Source organism: Ammospiza caudacuta, chromosome 29, assembly GCF_027887145.1.
Source record: "Ammospiza caudacuta isolate bAmmCau1 chromosome 29, bAmmCau1.pri, whole genome shotgun sequence".
NCBI lineage: Eukaryota > Metazoa > Chordata > Aves > Passeriformes > Passerellidae > Ammospiza > Ammospiza caudacuta.
In genome coordinates this window covers 1,497,914-1,514,097 of record NC_080621.1, presented here as the reverse complement: position 1 = coordinate 1,514,097, position 16,184 = coordinate 1,497,914, and the positions used below count along the sequence as shown (strand labels likewise).

Here is a 16,184-nt window from a genome sequence, read left to right as displayed (position 1 = left end):
AACACTTGGGGGCATTTTGGGGTCACGGGGACACTTTTGGGGACACTTTTGGGGACATTTTAGGGTCATTTTGGGGTCACAGGGACACTTTTGGGGACACTTTTGGGGACATTTTCGGGTCACGGGGACACTTTGGGGACATGGGGACACTTTGGGGTCACAGGGACACTTTTGGGGTCACGGGGACACTCTGGGGTCATGGGGACACTTTTGGGGACATGGGGACAGTTTGGGGTCACGGGGACACTTTTGGGGACCCTCTTGGGGTCACAGGGACATTTTTGGGGACAGTTGGGGGACACTTTGGGGTCACGGGGACACTTTTGGGGACACTTTGGGGACACTTTGGGGTCACAGGGACACTTTGGGGACACTTTTGGGGACACTTTGGGGTCACAGGGACACTTTGGGGACACTTTTGGGGACATTTTGGGGTCATGGGGACACTTTGGGGTCACAGGGACACTTTTGGGGACATGGGGACACTTTGGGGTCACAGGGACACTTTGGGGACACTTTGGGGTCACAGGGACGCTTTTGGGGACACTTTGGGGACATTTTGGGGACATTTTGGGGTCACGGGGACCCTTTTGGGGACACTTTGGGGTCACAGGGACACTTTGGGGACACTTTGGGGACATTTTGGGGACAGTTTGGGGACACTTTGGGGTCACAGGGACACTTTGGGGACACTTTTGGGGACATTTTGGGGTCATGGGGACACTTTTGGGGACACTTTGGGGGTCACAGGGACGCTTTTGGGGACACTTTTGGGGACACTTTGGGGGTCACAGGGACGCTTTTGGGGACACTTTTGGGGACACTTTGGGGTCACGGGGACACTTTGGGGACACTTTTGGGGACATTTTGGGGACATTTTGGGGTCACGGGGACCCTTTTGGGGACACTTTGGGGACACTTTTGGGGACACTTTGGGGACACTTTGGGTCACAGGGACACTTTGGGGTCACGGGGACACTTTGGGGACACTTTGGGGACATTTTGGGGTCACGGGGACCCTTTTGGGGACACTTTGGGGACATTTTGGGGTCACAGGGACACTTTTGGGGACCCTGGGGACATTTTGGGGAGGGAGGGGGGAGGGAGAGGGAGTGGGAAGTGGGGGAGGGGCGGGAGGAAAAGAGGGAGAGGGGGGAGAGGAAGAGACGGAGGGGGGGAGGGGAGGGAGGGGAGGAAGAGGAGGGAGAGGGAGAAGGAGGGAAAGGGAGAGGGAGGAAGAGAAGGAGGGAGAGGGAGGGAGGGACGGAGTGGGAGAGGGAGGGAGGGAGGGAGGGGAGGAAGAGGAGGGAGAGAAGAAGAAGGAAGGGAGAGGGAGGGAGGGAGGGAGGGAGGAAGAAGGGAGATGGAGGCGGAGAGGAGGAGGAGGAAGGGGAGGAAGTGAGAGAGAGAGAGAGGGAGGGAGGGAGGGGAGGGGGAGAGGGAGGGAGGGAGTGGGGAAACGGAGGGAGAGATGGAGGGGGAGAGGGAGAGGGGTCGTGGGGACAATTTTAGGGAGGGAGAGGGAGAGGGAGGGAGGGAGGGAGGGAGAGAAAGAGGGAGAAGGAGGGGGAGGGAGGGAGAGGGAGGGAGGGAGAAATGCAGGGAGAGGGAGAGGGAGAGGGAGAGGGAGAGGGAGAGGGAGAGGGAGAGGGAGAGGGAGAGGGAGAGGGAGGAAGGGAGCGAGTGGGAGAGAGGGAGGGAGAAAGAGAGAGGGAGAGACGAAGGGGGAGCGGGAGGGAGGGAAGGAAGGAGGGAGGGAGGGAGGGAGAGGGAGAGAGGGACAGGCAGGACTGGAGGGACAGGGAGGGAGGGAGGGAGGGAGATGGAGAAAGGAGGGACAAGGAAGAGAGGGAGAGGGAGAGGGAGAGAAGGAGGGAGAGGGAGGGAGAGACGGGGCGGGAAATGGAGGGAGGAAAGGAGAGGGAGAGGGAAAAGGAGGGAGAGATGGAGGGAGGGAAGGAGGGAGGGAGATGGAGAGAGAAGGGGGGAGAGGGCGAGAAGGAGAGGAAGGAAAAGAAAGAGGGAGAGAGCAGGGAGAGGGAGGGAGGGAGCATGGAATGGAATGGACAGACGGACAGAGGGAGAGGGAGGGGGAGAGAGGGAGGGGAAAAGGGGAAGAGGAGGAAGAGGAGGAAGAGGAGGGAGGGAGGGAGGGCGGAAGGAAGGGGCAGAAGGGGCGGAAGGGGCGGAAGGAAGGAAGTGGCAGAAGGAAGTGGCGGAAGGAAGGAAGGAAGTGGCGGAAGAAAGTGGCGGAAGGAAGGAAGGAAGGAAGGAAGGAAGGAAGGAAGGAAGGAAGGAAGGAAGGAAGGAAGGAAGGAAGGAAGGAAGGAAGGAAGGAAGGAAGGAAGGAAGGAAGGAAGGAAGGAAGGAAGGAAGGAAGGAAGTGGCGGAAGGAAGGAAGGAAGTGGCGGAAGGAAGGAAGGAAGTGGCGGAAGGAAGGAAGTGGCGGAAGGAAGGAAGGAAGGAAGGAAGGAAGGAAGGAAGGAAGGAAGGAAGGAAGGAAGGAAGGAAGGAAGGAAGGAAGGAAGGAAGGAAGGAAGGAAGGAAGGAAGGAAGGAAGGAAGGAAGGAAGGAAGGAAGGGGCGGAAGGAAGGAAGGAAGGAAGGAAGGAAGGAAGGAAGGAAGGAAGGAAGGAAGGAAGGAAGGAAGGAAGGAAGGAAGGAAGGAAGGAAGGAAGGGGCGGAAGGAAGGAAGGAAGGAAGGAAGGAAGGAAGGAAGGAAGGAAGGAAGGAAGGAAGGAAGGAAGGAAGGAAGGAAGGAAGGAGGAAGAGGAGCAGGAGGAAGGTCCGGGTTTGCCGCAGGTTCCGCGGGCAGGTGAAGCACATCAAGGTGACGGCGAGCGAGGGGCTCTACCGAGTGACCGAGAGGAAAGCGTTCCGCGGGCTCGTGGTGAGACACCGCACCCCAAAAAAACCCAAAATCCGGATGGGGCACCCCAAAAAAACCCAAAATCCGGATGGGGCACCCCAAAACACCGAAAATCTGCGTGGGGGACACCAAAACCCCAAAATCCGGATAGGGCACCCCAAAAAACCCAAAATCCGGATGGGGCACCCCAAAACCCCAAAATCCGGATGGGGCACCCCAAAACCCTGAAAATCTGGATAGGGCACCCCAAAAACCGCAAAAATCTGCGTGGGGGACCCCAAAAACCCCAAAATCCGGATGGGGCACCCCAAAACACCGAAAATCTGTGGGGGGGACCCCAAAATCCGGATGGGGCACCCCAAAACCCCAAAAATCCGGATGGGGCACCCCAAAAGTGCCAAAATCCGGATGGGGCACCCCAAAAACCCCGAAAATCTGCATGGGGGACCCCAAAAAAACCCCAAATCCGGATGGGGCACCCCAAAAACCCCAAAATCTGCGTGGGGGACCCCAAAAAAACCCAAAATCCGGATGGGGCACCCCAAAAACGCCAAAATCCGGATGGGGCACCCCAAAACCCCCAAAATCTGGATAGGGCACCCCAAAAACCCCAAAAATCTGTGTGGGGGACCCCAAAAACCCCAAAATCCGGATGGGGCACCCCAAAACCCCCAAAATCTGGATAGGGCACCCCAAAACACCGAAAATCTGGGGGGGGGACCCCAAAATCCGGATGGGGCACCCCAAAACCCCCAAAATCCGGATGGGGCACCCCAAAAGTGCCAAAATCCGGATGTGGCACCCCAAAAACCCCAAAATCCGGATAGGGCACCCCAAAACACTGAAAATCTGCGTGGGGGACCCCAAAAAAACCCAAAATCCGGATATGGCACCCCAAAAACCCTGAAAATCTGCGTGGGGCACCCCAAAACACCCCGGGGAACCCCAAAAACAAACCGGGCACCCCAAAACCCACGTGGAGACCCCAAAACCCCAAAATCTGAGTGGGGGACCCCAAAACCCAACCCGGGGGAACCCAAAACCAACCCGGGCACCCCCAAAACCCCAAAATCCACGTGGGCACCCCAAAAACAAACCGGGGGAACCCCCAAAACCCCCCCGCAAAAAAACCCCCATCCTGGGGACTCCAAAACAAATCGGGGGACCCCAAAATCCCCGTGGGGCGCCCCAAAACCGGCATGGGGACTCCAAAACCTGAGGGCACACCCCAAAAAAACCCCAAAAACAAACTGGGGGACCCCAAAATCGACATGGGGACCCCAAAAACATCTCGGAGGGACCACAAAAACCCCTAAATTTTTGGGGTCCCCGGCCCCGTTTTCGGGTGGATTTTGTGGGTTTTGGGGTCCCTGACCCCATTTTAGGGTGGTTTTTGGGGTCCCTGGCCCCATTTTAGGGTGGGTTTTTGGGGTCCCTGACCCCATTTTGGGGTGTTTTTTGGGGTTCCTGACCCCATTTTGAGGTGTTTTTTGGGGTCCCTGACCCCATTTTAGGGTGGTTTTTGGGGTCCCTGACCCCATTTTGAGGTGGTTTTTGGGGTCCCTGACCCCATTTTGGGGTGTTTTTTGGGGTTCCTGACCCCATTTTGAGGTGTTTTTTGGGGTCCCTGACCCCATTTTGAGGTGGTTTTTGGGGTCCCTGACCCCATTTTGAGGTGGTTTTTGGGGTCCCTGATTTTTGGGTTGTTTTGAGGGGTGTTTGGGTTTTTGGGATCCCTGACCCTTTTTTGGGGTGGATTTTGGGGTTATTGAGTTTTTTGGGGTGACTGACCCGATTGTGGGGTGGGTTTTTTGGGGTTTTTGAGGTGGGTTTTGGGGGTTTTTGGTGTCCCTGACCCCGTTTTGGGTTGGTTTTTGGGGGTTTGGGGTTTTTGGGGTCCCTGACCCCATTTTGGGTCAGTTTTTGGGGTCCCTGACCCCATTTTAGGGTGTTTTTTGGGGTCCCTGACCCCATTTTGGGGTGGGTTTTTGGGGTCCCTGACCCCATTTTGAGGTGGTTTTTGGGGTCCCTGGCCACATTTTGAGGTGATTTTTGGGGTCCCTGACCCCATTTTAGGGCGGTTTTTGGGGTCCCTGACCCCATTTTGGGGTGGGTTTTGGGGTCCCTGACCCCATTTTAGGGTGGGTTTTTGGGGTCCCTGGCCCCATTTTAGGATGGGTTTTTGGGGTCCCTGACCCCATTTTAGGGCGGTTTTTGGGGTCCCTGACCCCATTTTGAGGTGGTTTTTGGGGTCCCTGACACCTTTTGGGTTGTTTTGAGGGGTGTTTGGGTTTTTGGGGTCCCTGACCTCATTTTGAGGTGGTTTTTGGGGTCCCTGACCCCATTTTGGGGTGGGTTTTGGGGTCCCTGACCCCATTTTATGGTGGTTTTTGGGGTCCCTGGCCCCATTTTGGGGTGGGTTTTTGGGGTCCCTGACCCCATTTTGAGGTGGTTTTTGGGGTCCCTGGCCACATTTTGAGGTGATTTTTGGGGTCCCTGGCCCCATTTTAGGGCGGTTTTTGGGGTCCCTGACCCCATTTTAGGGCGGTTTTTGGGGTCCCTGACCCCATTTTGAGGTGGTTTTTGGGGTCCCTGACACCTTTTGGGTTGTTTTGAGGGGTGTTTGGGTTTTTGGGGTCCCTGACCCCATTTTGGGGAGGTTTTTGGGGTCCCTGACCCCATTTTGAGGTGGTTTTTGGGGTCCCTGACCCCATTTTGGGGTGGGTTTTGGGGTCCCTGACCCCATTTTAGGGTGGTTTTTGGGGTCCCTGACCCCATTTTGGGGTGGGTTTTTGGGGTCCCTGACCCCATTTTAGGGCGGTTTTTGGGGTCCCTCACCACATTTTAGGTGGCTTTTGGGGTCCCTGACCCCATTTTAGGGCGGTTTTTGGGGTCCCTGATTTTTGGGTTGTTTTGAGGGGTGTTTGGGTTTTTGGGATCCCTGACCCTTTTTTGGGGTGGATTTTGGGGTTGTTGAGTTTTTTGGGGTGACTGACCCGATTGTGGGGTGGGTTTTTTGGGGTTTTTGAGGTGGGTTTTGGGGGTTTTTGGTGTCCCTGACCCCGTTTTGGGTTGGTTTTTGGTGGTTTGGGGTTTTTGGTGTCCCTGACCCCATTTTGGGCCAGTTTTTGGGGTCCCTGACCCCATTTTGGGGTGGGGTTTTGGGGTCCCTGACCCCATTTTGGGTCAGTTTTTGGGGTCCCTGACCCCATTTTGAGGTGGTTTTTGGGGTCCCTGACCCCATTTTAGGGCGGTTTTTGGGGTCCCTGACCCCATTTTAGGTGGCTTTTGGGGTCCCTGACCCCATTTTGAGGTGGCTTTTGGGGTCCCTGACCCCATTTTGAGGTGGTTTTTGGCGTCCCTGACCCCATTTTAGGGTGGTTTTTGGGGTCCCTGACCCCATTTTAGGGCGGTTTTTGGGGTCCCTGACCCCATTTTAGGGCGGTTTTTGGGGTCCCTCACCCCATTTTAGGTGGCTTTTGGGGTCCCTGACCCCATTTTGGGGTGGGTTTTTGGGGTCCCTGACCCCATTTTGAGGTGGTTTTTGGGGTCCCTGGCCACATTTTGAGGTGATTTTTGGGGTCCCTGACCCCATTTTAGGATGGGTTTTTGGGGTCCCTCACCACATTTTAGGTGGCTTTTGGGGTCCCTGACCCCATTTTAGGGTGGTTTTTGGGGTCCCTGATTTTTGGGTTGTTTTGAGGGGTGTTTGGGTTTTTGGGGTCCCTGACCCTTTTTTGGGGTGGATTTTGGGGTTATTGAGTTTTTTGGGGTGACTGACCCGATTGTGGGGTGGGTTTTTTGGGGTTTTTGAGGTGGGTTTTGGGGGTTTTTGGTGTCCCTGACCCCGTTTTGGGTTGGTTTTTGGTGGTTTGGGGTTTTTGGTGTCCCTGACCCCGTTTCGGGGTGGCTTTTGGGGTTTTCTGGGGTCCCCGAGCCCGTTTTGGGGGTCCCTGACCCCGGTTTGGGGAGGGTTTTGCATTTTTTGAGGTCCCTGACCCCGGTTTGGGTTGGTTTTTGGGGTTTTTGGTGTGCCTGATGGGGTTTTGGGTCGGTTTTGGGGTTTTTGGTGTCCCTGACCCCGTTTTGGGTCAGTTTAGGAGGATTTTGGTGTCCCTGACGGGGGTTTTGGTCGGTGTTTGGGTTTTTGAAGTCCCTGACCCCATTTTGGGTTGGTTTTTGGGGTCCCTGACCCCATTTCGGGGCAGTTTTTGTTGTCCCTGGCCAGGTTTTGGGTCGGTTTTTGGGGTTTTGGGGTTTTTGGGGTCCCTGACCCCATTTCAGGGCAGTTTTTGGGGTCCCTGATGGGATTTTGGGTCAGTTCTTGGGGTTTTTGGTATCCCTGAGGGGGTTTTGGGTCGGTTTTTGGGGTTTTTGGTGTCCCTGATGGGGTTTTGGGACGGTTTTGGGGATTTTGGGGTTTTTGGTGTCCCTGGCCAGGTTTTGGGTCCGTTTTTGGGGGTTTTTGTGTCCCTGATGGGGTTTGGGGACAGTTTTTGGAGTTTTGGGGTCCCTGACCCCGTTTCGGGGCGGTTACTGGCGCCCCTGACCAGGTTTTGGGTTGTGTTTTTGGGTTTTTGGTGTCCCTGGCCAGGTTTTGGGTTGGTTTTTGGGGATTTTGGTGTCCCTGATGGGGTTTTGGGTCGGGTTTTGAGCTTTTGGTGTTTTTGGGGTCCCTGATGGGGTTTTGGGTCGGATTTGGGGTTTTTGATGTCCCTGACCAGGTTTTGGGTCAGTTTTTGGGGTTTTGGGGTTTTGGTGTCCCTGACCGGGTTTTGGGTCGGTTTTTTTGAGTTTTGGTGTCCCTGACCCCGTTCTGGGGATGGGTTTTGGGGTCCCAGACCCCGTTTTCAATTGGTTGGTTTTGGTTTTGTTGCTTTTGGGGTCCCTGACCGGTTTTGGGGCATTTTCTGGGTTTTTGGTGTCCCTGACCGGGTTTGGGGTTGTTTTCTTGGAGTTTTGGTGTCCCTGACCAGGTTTTGGGTCGTTTTTTTTGATTTTTGGGTTTTTCGGGTCCCTGACCGAGTTTTGGGTTGGTTTTTGTGGTCCCTGACCCCGTTTTGGTTTGGGTTTTGGGGAGTTTTGGGGTTTTTGGGGTCCCTGACCCCGTTTTGGGTTGGTTTTGGGGGTTTGGGGGTTTTTTTGTGGTCCTTGACCTCATTTTGGGGCGGTTTTTGGGGGTTTTTGTGTCCCTGATGGGGTTTTGGGTCAGTTTTTGGGGTTTTGGTGATTTTGGGGTCCCTGACCGGGTTTTGTGTCGGTTTTTGGGGGTTTTTAGGGTCCCTGACCAGGTTTTGGGGTGCTTTTTTGGGGTTTTTGGTGTCCCTGACCGGGTTATGGGTCGGTTTTTGGGGTTTTGGTGTTTTTGGTGTACCTGACGGGGTTTTGGGTCAGTTTTGGGGTTTTTGGGGTCCCTGATGAGGTTTTGGGTCGGGTTTTGAGGTTTTGGTGGTTTTGGGGTCCCTGACCCCATTTCGGGGCAGTTTTTGGGGTCCCTGATGGGGTTTTGGGTCGGATTTGGGGTTTTTGATGTCCCTGACGGGGTTTGGGGTCAGTTTTTGGGGTTTTTGGGTTTTTGGGGTCCCTGACGGGGTTTTGGGCCAGTTTTGGGGGTTTTGGTGTTTTTGGGGTCCCTGACCCCATTTCGGGGCCGTTTTCGGTGTCCCTGAGTCCATTTTGGGCCGGTTTTGGGGGTTTTGGTGTTTTTGGGGTCCCGGAGTCCATTTTGGGCCGGTTTTGGGGGTTTTGGTGTTTTTGGGGTCCCTGACCACATTTCGGGGCCGTTTTCGGTGTCCCTGAGTCCATTTTGGGCCGGTTTTTGGGGTTTTGGTGGTTTTTGGGTTCCTGAGTCCATTTTGGGGCAGTTTTTGGGGTTTTGGTGGTTTTGGGGTCCCTGAGTCCATTTTGGGCCGGTTTTGGGGGTTTTGGTGTTTTTGGGGTCCCTGAATCCTTTTCGGAGCCGTTTTCGGTGTCCCTGAGTCCATTTTGGGCCGGTTTTGGGGGTTTTGGTGTTTTTGGGGTCCCTGAGTCCATTTTGGGGCAGTTTTTGGGGTTTTGGTGTTTTTGGGGTCCCTGAGTCCATTTTGGGCCGGTTTTGGGGGTTTTGGTGGTTTTTGGGTTCCTGAGTCCATTTCGGAGCAGTTTTCGGTGTCCCTGAGTCCATTTTGGGCCGGTTTTTGGGTTTTGGTGTTTTTGGGGTCCCTGAGTCCATTTTGGGGCCGGTTTTTGGGGTTTTGGTGGTTTTGGGGTCCCTGACCCCATTTCGGGGCCGTTTTCGGTGTCCCTGACCCCATTTTGGGCCGGTTTTGGGGGTTTTGGTGTTTTTGGGGTCCCTGAGTCCATTTTGGGGCCGGTTTTTGGGGTTTTGGTGGTTTCGGGGTCCCTGACCCCATTTCGGGGCCGTTTTTGGGGTCCCTGATGGGGTTTTGTGTCGGATTTGGGGTTTTTGATGTCCCTGACAGGGTTTGGGGTCAGTTTTTGGGGTTTTTGGTGTTTTTGGGGTCCCTGACCCCATTTTGGGGCAGTTTTTGGGGTCCCTGAGTCCATTTTGGGGCGGTTTTTGGGGTCTCCAGGAGCTGGTGGAGTTCTACGGGCGGCACTCGCTGCGGGATTGCTTCAAGGGCCTGGACACGACGCTGGCGCTGCCCTACAGAGACCCCGAGAGCCCCGCGGGACCCCGAGAGCCCCGTACGGCGCCGGGCTTTGGGGTTCAGGGGGTTTCGTGGGGGGCGTTTTGGGGGTTTATGGGGGTTTTATGGGAATTTATGGGGGTTTGTGGGGGTTTAATGGGGTTTGGGATTGTGGGTTATGGGGTTTGATGGGGTTTAACGGGGTTTGATGGGGTTTTATTGGGGTTTGATGGAGTTTTATGGGGTTTAATGGGAATTTATGGGGGTTTATGGGGTTTGGGATGGGGGGTTATGGGGTTTTATGCGGTTTTTTGGGGTTTTATGCGGGTTTCATGGGGGTTTATGGGGTTTGGGATTGTGGGTTATGGGGTTTGATGGAGTTTTATGGGGTTTTATGGAAATTTATGGGAATTTATGGTGGTTTGATGGGATTTAATGGGGTTTTTTGGGGTTCTGTGGGGTTTTTTGGGGGTTTATGGGGGTTTAATGGGGGTTTTATGGGGTTTGGGATAGTGGGCTATGGCGTTTGATGGGGTTTTATGGGGTTTTTTGGGGTTTTTTGGGGTTTTTTGGGGTTTTTTGGGGTTTTTTGGGGTTTATGGGGGTTTTATGGGGGTTTAATGGGGTTTGGGATTGTGGGTTATGGGGTTCTATGGGGTTTGATGGGGTTTAATGGGGCTTTTTGGGGTTTATGTGGTTTAATGGGAATTGATGGGGGTTTATGGGGTTTGGGATTGTGGGTTATGGGGTTTGATGGGGTTTAATGGGGGTTTTGGGGGTTTTTTGGGGTTTTTTGGGGTTATTTGGATTTTTTGGGGTTTATGGGGGTTTTATGGGGGTTTAATGGGGTTTGGGATTGTGGGTTATGGGGTTTGATGGGGTTTAATGGGGCTTTTTGGGGTTTATGGGGTTTAATGGGAATTTATGGGGGTTTAATGGGGTTTGGGATTGTGGGTTATGGGGTTTTTTGGGGTTTTTTGGGGTTTATGAAGGTTTATGGGGGTTTATGGGGTTTGGGATTGGGGGTTATGGGGTTTTTTGGGGTTTTTTGGGGTTTTTTGGGGTGTATGGGGGTTTTATGGGGTTTGGGATTCTGGGTTATGGGGTTTATGGGGTTTTATGGTGTTTATGGGGTTTTTTGGGATTTATGGGGTTTGGGATTGTGGGTTATGGGGTTTGATGGGGTTTAATGGGGTTTGATGGAGTTTTATGGGGTTTTATGGAAATTTATGGGAATTTATGGTGGTTTGATGGGATTTAATGGGTTTTTTTGGGGTTCTGTGGGGTTTTTTTGGGGTTTATGGGGGTTTAATGGGGGTTTTATGGGGTTTGGGATAGTGGGCTATGGCGTTTGATGGGGTTTTATTGCGCTTTTTGGGGTTTTTTGGGGTTTTTTGGGGTTTTTTGGGGTTTTTTGGGGTTTTTTGGGGTTTTTTGGGGTTATATGGGGGTTTAATGGGGTTTGGGATTGTGGGTTATGGGTGTGATGGGGTTTAATGGGGCTTTTTGGGGTTTATGGGGTTTAATGGGAATTTATGGGGGTTTATGGGGTTTGGGATTGGGGGTTATGGGTTTTTTTGGGGTTTTTTGGGGTTTATGAAGGTTTATGGGGGTTTATGGGGTTTGGGATTGGGGGTTATGGGGTTTTTTGGGGTTTTTTGGGGTTTATGGGGGTTTTATGGGGTTTGGGATTCTGGGTTATGGGGTTTATGGGGTTTTATGGTGTTTATGGGGTTTTTTGGGATTTATGGGGTTTGGGATTGTGGGTTATGGGGTTTGATGGGGTTTAATGGGGTTTGATGGAGTTTTATGGGGTTTTATGGAAATTTATGGGAATTTATGGTGGTTTGATGGGATTTAATGGGGTTTTTTGGGGTTCTGTGGGGTTTTTTTGGGGTTTATGGGGGTTTAATGGGGGTTTTATGGGGTTTGGGATAGTGGGCTATGGCGTTTGATGGGGTTTAATGGGGTTTTTTGGGGTTTTTTGGGGTTTTTTGGGGTTTTTTGGGGTTTTTTGGGGTTATATGGGGGTTTTATGGGGTTTGGGATTGTGGGTTATGGGCTTTGATGGGGTTTAATGGGGGTTTTGGGGTTTTTTTTGGGTTTTTTTGGGTTTTTTTGGGGTTTTTTGGGGTTTATGGGGGTTTTATGGGGGTTTAATGGGGTTTGGGATTGTGGGTTATGGGGTTCTATGGGGTTTGATGGGGTTTAATGGGGCTTTTTGGGGTTTATGTGGTTTAATGGGAATTGATGGGGGTTTATGGGGTTTGGGATTGTGGGTTATGGGGTTTGATGGGGTTTAATGGGGTTTTTGGGGGTTTTTTGGGGTTTTTTGGGGTTATTTGGATTTTTTGGGGTTTATGGGGGTTTTATGGGGGTTTAATGGGGTTTGGGATTGTGGGTTATGGGGTTTGATGGGGTTTAATGGGGCTTTTTGGGGTTTATGGGGTTTAATGGGAATTTATGGGGGTTTATGGGGTTTGGGATTGTGGGTTATGGGTTTTTTTGGGGTTTTTTGGGGTCTATGTGGGTTTATGGGGGTTTATGGGGTTTGGGATTGGGGGTTATGGGGTTTTTTGGGGTTTTTTGGGGTTTTTTGGGGTTTATGGGGGTTTTATGGGGTTTGGGATTCTGGGTTATAAGGTTTATGGGGTTTTATGGTGTTTATGGGGTTTTTTGGGATTTATGGGGTTTGGGATTGTGGGTTATGGGGTTTGATGGGGTTTAATTGGGGTTTGATGGAGTTTTATGGGGTTTTATGGAAATTTATGGGAATTTATGGTGGTTTGATGGGGTTTTTGGGGTTTTTTGGGGTTTTTTTGGTTTTTTTGGGGTTTATGGGGGTTTTATGGGGGTTTAATGGGGTTTGGGATTGTGGGGTTTTATTGGGTTTTATGGGGTTTTTTGGGGTTTTTTGGGGTGTATGGGGGTTTTATGGGAATTGATGGGGTTTAATGGGGTTTGGGATTGTGGGTTATGGGGTTTTTTGGGGTTTTTTGGGGTCTATGTGGGTTTATGGGGGTTTATGGGGTTTGGGATTGGGGGTTATGGGGTTTTTTGGGGTTTTTTGGGGTTTTTTGGGGTTTATGGGGGTTTTATGGGGTTTGGGATTGTGGGTTATGGGGTTTATGGGGTTTTATAGGGTTTATGGGGTTTTTTGGGGTTTATGGGGTTTGGGATTGTGGGTTATGGGGTTTGATGGGGTTTAATGGGGTTTGATGGAGTTTTATGGGGTTTTATGGAAATTTATGGGAATTTATGGTGGTTTGATGGGATTTAATGGGGTTTTTTGGGGTTCTGTGGGGTTTTTTTGGGGTTTATGGGGGTTTAATGGGGGTTTTATGGGGTTTGGGATAGTGGGCTATGGCGTTTGATGGGGTTTAATGGGGTTTTTTGGGGTTTTTTGGGGTTTTTTGGGGTTTTTTGGGGTTTTTTGGGGTTATATGGGGGTTTTATGGGGTTTGGGATTGTGGGTTATGGGCTTTGATGGGGTTTAATGGGGGTTTTGGGGTTTTTTTGGGGTTTTTTGGGGTTTTTTGGGGTTTATGGCGGTTTTATGGGGGTTTAATGGGGTTTGGGATTGTGGGTTATGGGGTTCTATGGGGTTTGATGGGGCTTTTTGGGGTTTATGTGGTTTAATGGGAATTGATGGGGGTTTATGGGGTTTGGGATTGTGGGTTATGGGGTTTGATGGGGTTTAATGGGGTTTTTGGGGGTTTTTTGGGGTTTTTTGGGGTTATTTGGATTTTTTGGGGTTTATGGGGGTTTTATGGGGGTTTAATGGGGTTTGGGATTGTGGGTTATGGGGTTTGATGGGGTTTAATGGGGCTTTTTGGGATTTATGGGGTTTAATGGGAATTTATGGGGGTTTATGGGGTTTGGGATTGTGGGTTATGGGGTTTTTTGGGGTTTTTTGGGGTTTATGAAGGTTTATGGGGGTTTATGGGGTTTGGGATTGGGGGTTATGGGGTTTTTTGGGGTTTTTTGGGGTTTTTTGGGGTTTATGGGGGTTTTATGGGGTTTGGGATTGGGGGTTATGGGGTTTTTTGGGGTTTTTTGGGGTTTTTTGGGGTTTATGGGGGTTTTATGGGGTTTGGGATTCTGGGTTATGGGGTTTATGGGGTTTTATGGTGTTTATGGGGTTTTTTGGGATTTATGGGGTTTGGGATTGTGGGTTATGGGGTTTGATGGGGTTTAATTGGGGTTTGATGGAGTTTTATGGGGTTTTATGGAAATTTATGGGAATTTATGGTGGTTTGATGGGATTTAATGGGGTTTTTTGGGGTTCTGTGGGGTTTTGATGGGGTTTATGGGGGTTTAATGGGGGTTTTATGGGGTTTGGGATTGTGGGCTATGGCGTTTGATGGGGTTTAATGGGGTTTTTTGGGTTTTTTTGGGGTTTTTTGGGGTTTTTTGGGGTTTTTTGGGGTTATATGGGGGTTTTATGGGGTTTGGGATTGTGGGTTATGGGCTTTGATGGGGTTTAATGGGGGTTTTGGGGTTTTTTTGGGGTTTTTTGGGGTTTTTTGGGGTTTTTTGGGGTTTTTTGGGGTTTATGGGGGTTTTATGGGGGTTTAATGGGGTTTGGGATTGTGGGTTATGGGGTTTGATGGGGTTTAATGGGGCTTTTTGGGGTTTATGGGGTTTAATGGGAATTTATGGGGGTTTATGGGGTTTGGGATTGTGGGTTATGGGGTTTTTTGGGGTTTTTTGGGGTTTATGAAGGTTTATGGGGGTTTATGGGGTTTGGGATTGTGGGTTATGGGGTTTTTTGGGGTTTTTTGGGGTTTTTTGGGGTGTATGGGGGTTTTATGGGGTTTGGGATTCTGGGTTATGGGGTTTATGGGGTTTTATGGTGTTTATGGGGTTTTTTGGGGTTTATGGGGTTTGGGATTGTGGGTTATGGGGTTTGATGGGGTTTAATTGGGGTTTGATGGAGTTTTATGGGGTTTTATGGAAATTTATGGGAATTTATGGTGGTTTGATGGGGTTTTTGGGGTTTTTTGGGGGTTTTTTGGTTTTTTGGGGGTTTATGGGGGTTTTATGGGGGTTTAATGGGGTTTGGGATTGTGGGTTATGGGGTTTGATGGGGTTTTTTGGGGCTTTTTGGGGTTTATGGGGGTTTAATGGGAATTGATGGGGTTTAATGGGGTTTGGGATTGTGGGTTATGGGGTTTTTTGGGGTTTTTGGGGTCTATGTGGGTTTATGGGGGTTTATGGGGTTTGGGATTGGGGGTTATGGGGTTTTATGGGGTTTTTTGGGGTTTATGGGGGTTTATCGGGGTTTTATGGGGTTTGGGATTCTGGGTTATGGGGTTTATGGGGTTTTATGGTGTTTATGGGTTTTTTTGGGGTTTATGGGGTTTGGGATTGTGGGTTATGGGGTTTGATGGGGTTTAATGGGGTTTGATGGAGTTTTATGGGGATTAATGGGAATTTATGGGGGTTTATGGTGGTTTGATGGGATTTAATGGGGTTTTTTGGGGGTTTTTTGGTTTTTTGGGGGTTTATGGGGGTTTTATGGGGGTTTAATGGGGTTTGGGATTGTGGGGTTTTATTGGGTTTTATGGGGTTTTTTGGGGTTTTTTGGGGTGTATGGGGGTTTTATGGGAATTGATGGGGTTTAATGGGGTTTGGGATTGGGGGTTATGGGGTTTTTTGGGGTTTTTTGGGGTTTATGGGGGTTTATCGGGGTTTTATGGGGTTTGGGATTCTGGGTTATGGGGTTTATGGGGTTTTATAGGGTTTATGGGGTTTTTTGGGGTTTATGGGGTTTGGGATTGTGGGTTATGGGGTTTGATGGGGTTTAATGGGGTTTGATGGAGTTTTATGGGGATTAATGGGAATTTATGGGGGTTTATGGTGGTTTGATGGGATTTAATGGGGTTTTTTGGGGGTTTTTTGGTTTTTTGGGGGTTTATGGGGGTTTTATGGGGGTTTAATGGGGTTTGGGATTGTGGGGTTTTATTGGGTTTTATGGGGTTTTTTGGGGTTTTTTGGGGTGTATGGGGGTTTTATGGGAATTGATGGGGTTTAATGGGGTTTGGGATTGGGGGTTATGGGGTTTTTTGGGGTTTTTTGGGGTTTATGGGGGTTTATCGGGGTTTTATGGGGTTTGGGATTCTGGGTTATGGGGTTTATGGGGTTTTATAGGGTTTATGGGGTTTTTTGGGGTTTATGGGGTTTGGGATTGTGGGTTATGGGGTTTCATGGGGTTTTATGGGGGTTTTGGGGGTTTATGGGGGTTTTATGGGGGTTTAATGGGGTTTGGAAGTGTGGGTGATGGGGTTTTATGGGGGTTTATCGAGTTTTATGGGGTTTTATTGGGTTATGGGATTGTGGGGTTAAGAGATTTGGGGTTTTATGGGGTTTAATGGGAATTTATGGGGGTTTGTGGGGTTTGGGATTGGGGGTTATGGGGTTTTATGGGGTTTTTTTTTTTGGTTTTTTGGGGTTTATGGGGGTTTAATGGGGTTTGGGATTGTGGGTTATGGGGTTTGATGGGGTTTAATTGGGGTTTGATGGAGTTTTATGGGGTTTAATGGGAATTTATGGGGGTTTATGGGGTTTGGGATTGGGGGTTATGGGGTTTTATGGGTTTTTTTTTGGGTTTATGGGGGTTTTATGGGGGTTTATGGGGTTTGGGATTATGGGTTATGGGGTTCTATGGGGTTTTATGGGGGTTTA

At 50.7% G+C, this 16,184-nt stretch overlaps 1 protein-coding gene across 1 annotated transcript in view; it reads left to right on the top strand.

Moving 5' to 3' along the window:
* Positions 1 to 16,184, top strand: part of VAV1 (vav guanine nucleotide exchange factor 1) — an 80,927-nt gene that overhangs the window by 62,184 nt on the left and 2,559 nt on the right. Inside the window, exons 24-25 of the mRNA XM_058821415.1 lie at positions 2,766 to 2,889; positions 9,441 to 9,555. Coding sequence (XP_058677398.1) covers positions 2,766 to 2,889; positions 9,441 to 9,555 — 239 coding nt within the window. The remainder of the gene's footprint in view (positions 1 to 2,765; positions 2,890 to 9,440; positions 9,556 to 16,184) is intronic.